At 53.7% G+C, this 7510-nt stretch overlaps 1 protein-coding gene across 2 annotated transcripts; it reads left to right on the forward strand.

Moving 5' to 3' along the window:
• Positions 1–212: 212 nt before the first annotated feature.
• On the forward strand, positions 213–7510 carry SARNP (SAP domain containing ribonucleoprotein). 2 transcript variants are annotated; one of them, XM_084223582.1, is made up of 12 exons: positions 213–279; positions 1431–1530; positions 2285–2331; positions 3462–3529; positions 3659–3710; positions 3850–3923; positions 4263–4291; positions 4514–4539; positions 4875–4943; positions 5451–5531; positions 6265–6327; positions 7136–7510. In XM_084223582.1, the coding sequence occupies exons 1-11, from the start codon at positions 244–246 to the stop codon at positions 6304–6306; spliced, it is 624 nt and encodes a 207-aa protein (XP_084079708.1). In that variant the 5' UTR covers positions 213–243; the 3' UTR covers positions 6307–6327; positions 7136–7510. The 2 variants fall into 2 exon arrangements, with proteins under 2 accessions (XP_084079708.1, XP_084079709.1); XM_084223583.1 differs by lacking the exon at positions 4875–4943.

Raw genomic sequence — 7510 nt, forward strand, 5'->3', positions numbered from 1 at the left:
AAGTCAGCGTTTCCCGCCCTCTCTTTCTATTGGCCGTCACTCAGCGCCTCCCTTTTTTCATTGGTTCATCTGCATGTCAGTCAACATAACCCCTCCCCCAGCGCCCGACAGGCCAATCACCGGCGGGTGCTACGGGCTGCTCTGACCAATGGCGAGCGGCGGATTTGGGCGGGGCGGCGTAGGACGCGCGGCGCTGATTGGTCGTAGCGGCGTGAGGGGCGGGGCCGGCGCGGGGGTGACAAGATGGCGGCGGAGCCGGTGGAGCTGCACAAGCTGAAGGTGCCGCTGGGAGCGGGAACGGGGCCGGGAAAACCGTGGGGGAACCGCGGGGGGAGAGAGCCCGGGGACCGGGACAGCCCCGGGGGAGAGCGGCGGGGGAACGGCGGGAAACGGGCCGGGGGCTCTGAGGGGACCCTGAGGGGGCTCCGAGGGTCTGAGGGGGCTTTGAGGTGGCCCTGAGGGGGATCTGAGGGTGCCCTGAGGGGATTCTGAGGAGGCTCTGAGGGGGTTCTGAGGGTCTGCGGGGGTTCTGAGGGTCTGCGGGTCCCTGAGGGGGATCAGGAGGGGACTCTGAGGGTCCCTGAGGGGAAACTGGCGGGCCCTGAGGGGGTCCCGGGTGGGGGTCCTGAGAGGGTTCTGGGGGGTCTCTGAGCTCTGAGGGGGAACTGAAGGTCTGAGGGGGTCCTGGGGGGGCTCTGAGGGGGCCCTGTGGCAGATCTGGGGGTCTCTGAGGGCCTCTGAGGGGGTCCTGGGGGTCTCCGAGGGCCCCTGAGGGGGTCCTGAGGGGGATTTGGCAGTCTCTGAGCTCTGAGGGGGTCCTGGGGGCTCTGAGGGGTCCTGAGGGGGATCTGGGGGTCTCTGAGGGGGTGCTGGGTGGGGATCCTGAGGTGATCCTGGGGAGGGGTCCTGGGCGGGGATCCTGAGGGGAACCTGGGGGCCTCTGAGCCCTGAGGGGGTCCTGGGGGGCTCTGAAGGGGTGCTGGGCAGGGATCCTGGGGGTGGTCCTGAGGGGCTCTGAGGGGGTCCCGGTGGGGGTCCTGAGGGGTCCTGGGGGGGGGGGGGGGGCTCTGGGGGGGTCCTGGGGAGGGTCCTGAGGGGGATCTGGGGGAGTCCTGAGGGGGTCCTGGGGGGGGCTCTGAGGGGGGCCCTGAGGGGATCCTGGGGGCAGGGTCCTGAGGGGGATCTGGGGGGTCCTGGGGGGTTCCTGAGGCGGATCTGGGGGGTCCTGGGGGGGGTCCTGAGGGGGATCTGGGGGGTCTTGGGGGTTCCTGAGGCGGATCTGTGGGTCCTGGGGGTCCTGAGGGGGATCTGGGGGGTCTTGGGGGTTCCTGAGGCGGATCTGTGGGTCCTGTGGGTGCTGAGGGGGATCTGGGGGGTCCTGGGGGTTCCTGTGGGTCCCGTGGGTGCTGATGCCCCGCGGTGCCGCCCAGCTGGCCGAGCTGAAGCAGGAGTGCCTGGCGCGGGGGCTGGAGGCCAAAGGCAACAAGCAGGACCTGATCCACCGGCTGCAGGCCTACCTGGAGGAGCACGGTGGGTGCTCCCCAAAACCCCACAGCATTCCCAGCTGGGATCCCCCTCAAATCCCCCTCAAATCCCCCACCAATCCCCCACCAATCCCCCACAAAATCCCCCACAAAATCCCCCCACAAAATCCCCCCACAAATCCCCCACAAATCCCCCTCAAACCCCCCACAAACCCCCCTCAAATTCCCCACAAACCCCCCACAAACCCCCCACAAAACCCTCCACAAAACCCCCCATAAAACCCCCCACAAATCCCCCACAAACCCCCCTCAAATCCCCCACAAACCCCCCACAAAACCCCCCACAAAACCCCCCACAAATCCCCCACAAATCCCCCACAAATCCCCCACAAATCCCCCACAAATCCCCCACAAATCCCCCTCAAATCCCCCTCAAATCCCTCATAAAACCCCCCACAAACCCCCCACAAACCCCCCACAAAACCCCCCACAAACCCCCCTCAAATCCCCCACAAACCCCCTCAAACCCCCCACAAACCCCCCTCAAATCCCCCACAAATCCCCCACAAACCCCCCTCAAACCCCCCTCAAACCCCGCTCAAATCCCCCCTCAAATCCCCCTCAAACCCCCCTCAAATCCCCACAAATCCCCCTCAAATCCCCCTCAAACCCCCCTCAAACCCCCCACAAACCCCCCACAAATCCCCACAAACCCCACAAACCCCACAAATCCCCCCCAAATCCCCTTTTCCCGGGATTCCCGGGAATCCTGCCCCCCTGACCCTTCCCTGCTTTTCCAGCCGAGGAGGAGCCCAACGAGGAGGACGTGCTGGGAGAGGAGATCGAGGTGGGCGTTTTTGGGGTCACCCCCATTTTCAGGGGAGTTTGTGATGGGAATGAGGCAGAATTCCGGAATTTCAGCCTTTTCCCATCTGTTTTTGGGGTTAAATCAGCTGGGTTTGGTGCCTGGGATGCTCCATATCCCGAGAATTCCGGATGGGGGAATCGTGGATTTTGAGATTTTGGATTTTGGGTTTGATCCCTCGCTGGGAAAAGGAGAGATTTGGGAGATTATGTGGAAATGTGGGAATTTTTCCTTGGGAATAGACACGGGCTTGGGTGGATTTTAGGGATTTTTTCTGTGGGTTTTCCATAGATTTTATGGATTTTCGGTGGGTTTTCCAGGGATTTCCTATAGCTCTTAGAGATTTTCCATGTATTTTATGGATTTCCCATGGATTTTATGGGTTTTCCATGGATTTTATGGGTTTTCCAGGGATTTTCCATGGTTTTTCCAGGGATTTCCCATAGCTCTTATGGATTTTTCCATGGATTTTTCCCATAGGTTTTATGGGTTTCCCCTGGATTTCCCATGGATTTTCTGGATTTCCTATAGATTTTCTGGATTTTCCATGGATTTTCCATGAGCTTTCCATAGATTTTTCCATGGATTTCCAATGGATTTTCCCCTGGATTTCCATTGGATTTTCCCCTGGATTTTTCCCTGGATTTTCCATGGATTTTCCCTTGGATTTTCCTGGATTTTTCTATGGATTTCCCCTGGATTTCCATTGGATTTTCCCCCAGATTTTTCCATGGATTTTCCCATGGATTTTCCTGGATTTTCCCATGGATTTTCTCTTGGATTTTCCTGGATTTTTCCCTGTATTTCCATGGATTTTCCCCTGGATTTTCCCCTGGATTTTCCCTTGGATTTTCCATTGGATTTTCCATTGGATTTTCCCCATGGATTTCCCATGGATTTTCCATGGATTTTCTCTGTATTTCCATGGATTTTCCCATGGATTTCCCATGGATTTCCCTGGATTTTCCCCTGGATTTTTCCATCGATTTCCATTGGATTTTTCCATGGATTTTCCCTGAATTTCCCATGGATTTCCCTGGATTTCCCTGGATTTTTCCATGGATTTTCCCTGGATTTTTCCATGGATTTCCCTGGATTTCCCTGGATTTCAGGAGGAGGAGCCCAAGGCGCCGGAGCCGCCCGTGAAGGTGGAGGAGGCGCCGCTGAAGTCGCCGGACGTGTGAGGAGAATTCCCAGGAAAACCTGGGAATGAGGGGCTGGGAAAGAGGGATCAGGGGAATTTTGGGAATGGGGACAGAACCCAAATCCCACCTGGAGCATCCCTGACCTTTTCCCAAACGTTTTCCAGGATCCAGGAGAAGAAAATGGTGAAAATCTCCTCGGAAATCTCCCAAATGGAGGTAAGACCCCCTGGAAAATCCCAATTTTTCCTTGGAAAATCCCAATTTTTCCTTGGAAAATCCCAATTTTCCCATTGTAAATTCCCAGTTTTCCCTTGGAAATTCCTAAAATTCCTTTTTTCCCTTTCCCATTTTGCAGAGGATGCAGAAAAGGGCCGAGAGGTTCAACGTCCCCGTCAGCCTGGAGAGCAAAAAGGCAGCGAGGGCAGCACGGTGAGCACGGGAATTCCGGGAAAATTCGGGAATTCCAGGGAAATTTGGGAATTCTGGGAGGAATTTCCAGGGAAATTTGGGAATTCTGGGAGGAATTTGGGGTGGGATCCCTGTTGGGGATGGGGGGGAGGGCGCTCTGGGCTGGAATTCCCAGAGGATTCTGAATCTCTGGAATGTTCCAGGAATATCCCGGAGTGGGAGAACGATGGGATTTTGTGGGATTTGTTCTAATTCCCAAAATTCCGGCCCCAATTCCCAAAATTCCAGCCCCAATTCCCAAAGTTCCGGCTCTAATTCCCAAAATTCCAGCTCTAATTCCCATTTTTTTCATTCCCACAGGTTCGGCTTGGCCACAATTCCCACAAAAGGTGAGGAAGAGGGAATTCCTGGAATTCTGGGAATTCTCTGGGAGTGGAAATTTTGGGATTTGGTGGGAAAATACTCCAAATTATCCTGGATTTTCCTGGGATTTTTCATCCCAAAAAAATCCAGGCTTGGAATTTTCCTGGAATTCTTGAGAATTCCCAGTTCTGGGCTGAAATCTGGGAATTTTGGCCAATTCCTGATGGGAATTTTCTTCTTTTTCCCAGGGCTCTCAGCAGACTCCAAACCCACGGTGAGGAAATTTGGGATTCCCAGGGAATATGGGGAATTCCAGTGGGAAATTGGGTGGAATTTTGGGAATTTGGGTGGAATTTTGGGAGATTCCCACAGAACTTTGGGAATTCGGGTGAAATGTTGGGAATTCAGGTGGAATTTTGGGAATTCAGGTGGAATTTTGGGATCCCAGCTGGAATTTTTAGGTTGCAATTCCCCAAAAAAAAACCCCTGGAGTTTTTCCAGGATCCTCTGGAAAAGCCCCCAGAGCTGAGGAATTTTGGGAATTTTTATTCCGGAATTTTCCCCTTTGGAAGTCCCCAGGATCCCAAATCCCAAATTTCCTTTTCCCAGATAAACCTGGAAAAACTCAAGGAAAGGGCCCAGAGGTTTGGCCTCAACGTCTCCTCCCTCTCCAAGAAGGTGAGATTTGGGAATTTTGGGAATTCCAGGAATTTTGGGAATTCTGGGAATGTCAGGGCATCCTCCCCACCCTGGGATTATCCCAAAATTCCAAATTTTCCAGCCCTGCTGCCTCCACACTTCCCTGTTTTTTTGGGAATTGGGGTTTTGGGAATTTGGGGTTTTTCGGAATTGAGGTTTTGGGAATTTGGGGATTTGGGGTTTTTGGGAATTTGGGGTTTTGGGAAATTGGGGTTTTTGGGAATTTGGGGATTTGGGGTTTTTGGGAATTGAGGTTTTGGGAATTTGGGGTTTTTGGGAATTGAGATTTTGGGAATTTTTGGATTTTGGGGTTTTGGGATTTTGGGTTTTTGGGAATTTGGTCCCACAGGGATCATGGGAAAGTTTCTCTGCCCTGGAATGGGATCGGGAGGGATCCCAGGGATCCATTCCTGACATTCCCATCCCAAACATTCCCAATCCCATCCCAAACATTCCCAATCCCATTCCCAACATTCCCAATCCCAGAGTGAGGAGGATGAGAAGCTGAAGAAGAGGAAGGAACGGTTTGGGATCGTCACCGGGGCCGGCGCCGCCGAGGACTCCGAGGTGGGACCAGAATTCCCGGGATTTGGGGCCGGGAATTCCCGGGATTTGGGGCCGGGAATTCCCAGGATTTGGGGCTGGGAATTCCCAGGATTTAGGGGTCAGGAATTCCTGGGTTTTGGGGCTGGAATTCCTGGGATTTGGGGCTGGGAATTCCCGGGATTTGGGGCTGGGAATTCCCGGGATTTGGGGCCGGGAATTCCCGGGATTTGGGGCAGGGAATTCCCGGGATTTGGGGTCAGGAATTCCCGGGATTTGGGGTCGGGAATTCCCGGGATTTGGGGCTGGGAATTCCCGGGATGTGGGGCTGGGAATTCCTGGGATTTGGGGTCAGGAATCCCTGGGCTCATCCCAAAACCACCTCCCAATTCCCAACCCCTGAGAGATCCAAGGATCTGGGCAGGTTTTCCATGGATTTGGGTGGGGTTTTCCATGGATTTAGGACCACTTTTCTGGGATTTGAGGGAATTTTCTGTGGATTTTGGAACTCTTTTCCCAGGGATTTTGGAACTTTTCTCCCAGGGATTTGGGGTTGTTTTTCCCAGGAATTTGGGGCCGTTTTTCCGGGGATTTTGGGGCCGTTTTTCCTCCGGAATCCCAGGATTTTCCCCCCCTTTGGGATCAGGAATTTCCCCATTCCCACCCCCCTCCCTCTTCCTCTCCTTCCCGGGATTCTCCCCACGGATTTCTGGAAATTTCTGGAATTTTCCCTCTTTTTGGCCCTTCCCAAATCCAGGCAAAGAAGCGGAAAAGGGCGGAAAGGTTCGGGATCGTCTGAGCTGCTCCGGCCTCTCCTCAGGTCAGGATCCCCTTTTTCCCTCATTCCCGATTTTCCATGGAATTCCCAACCCCACCCAGGGAATTCCTCATTCCTTGGAAGGTTTTGCTCCTCAATTTTGGAATTTTTCCCCCCAAAAAATCAAAAAGAAAAGGAGGGGCTGGGGTTGGGAGGGAGGGAATTCCCAAATCCTGGGCACAATTCCCAAAATTTCGGGGTTTCCCGTGGATTTGGGGTGGTTTTCCGTGGATTTGGGGAGGTTTTCCGTGGATTTGGGGTGGTTTTCCATGGATTTGGGGCACATTTTCTAAGAATTTTGGGGTTGTTTTTCCAGGGATTTTGGAGCCACTTTCCTAAAGATTTTGGACTCTTTTCCCAAGGAATTTGGGGTTGTTTTTCCAGGGATTTGTGGCCATTTTCCCAGGGATTTTGGGATTGTTTTCCAAGGATTTTGGGGTTGTTTTCCCAGGGATTTTGGGGTTGTTTTCCCAGGGATTTGGGGCTGTTTTTCCAGGGATTTTGGGGCTGTTTTCCCAGGAATTTGGGGGTTGTTTTCCAGGGATTTGGGGCTGGTTTTCCCAGGAATTTGGGGGTTGTTTTCCAGGGATTTGGGGGTTGTTTTCCCAGGAATTTGGGGGTTGTTTTCCCAGGATTTTGGGGCTGTTTTTCCAGGGATTTTGGGGCTGTTTTCCCAGGAATTTGGGGGCTGTTTTCCCAGGAATTTGGGGGGATTCAAGGAGCAGCTCCCCTGGAAATCCTGGCATCCCAATCCCTTGGGATTTTTGGGATTTTCCCGAGCAGGAATTCCAGAGATTTCTTGGATTTCCAGGTGGGCCTTGCCTGAACCCTTCCCCCGTTGAAGACTTGAGCTCCCAGGATTTGGAATTTCGGGAATCTCATCCCGGAGCCGTGGGAGCGGCGGGGCCGGGGCAATCCCGGAATTCCGGGGCCATTCCCAGCCCAAGAGATTCTATTTTTTTGGGAATTCTCCTTTTCCACCCTCGGGAACCTCAGACACTCCGGGAAATTCCCGGGATGCTCCTTCCCATCCCGAAAATCCTCCGTTTTTCCCGGTTTTTTTCCCGTTTTTTTCCCATTTTTTCCCGGGTTTTGTATTCCCGGTTTTTTCTATTTTCCCGGTTTTTCTCTCAGAAGGGTCGGGCGCTGCCCCTCATCCCACATTTCCCAATAAAAAACTTCCCTT

Source organism: Fringilla coelebs (genome assembly GCF_963513975.1).
Source record: "Fringilla coelebs genome assembly, chromosome: 30".
NCBI classification, from domain to species: Eukaryota; Metazoa; Chordata; class Aves; order Passeriformes; family Fringillidae; genus Fringilla; species Fringilla coelebs.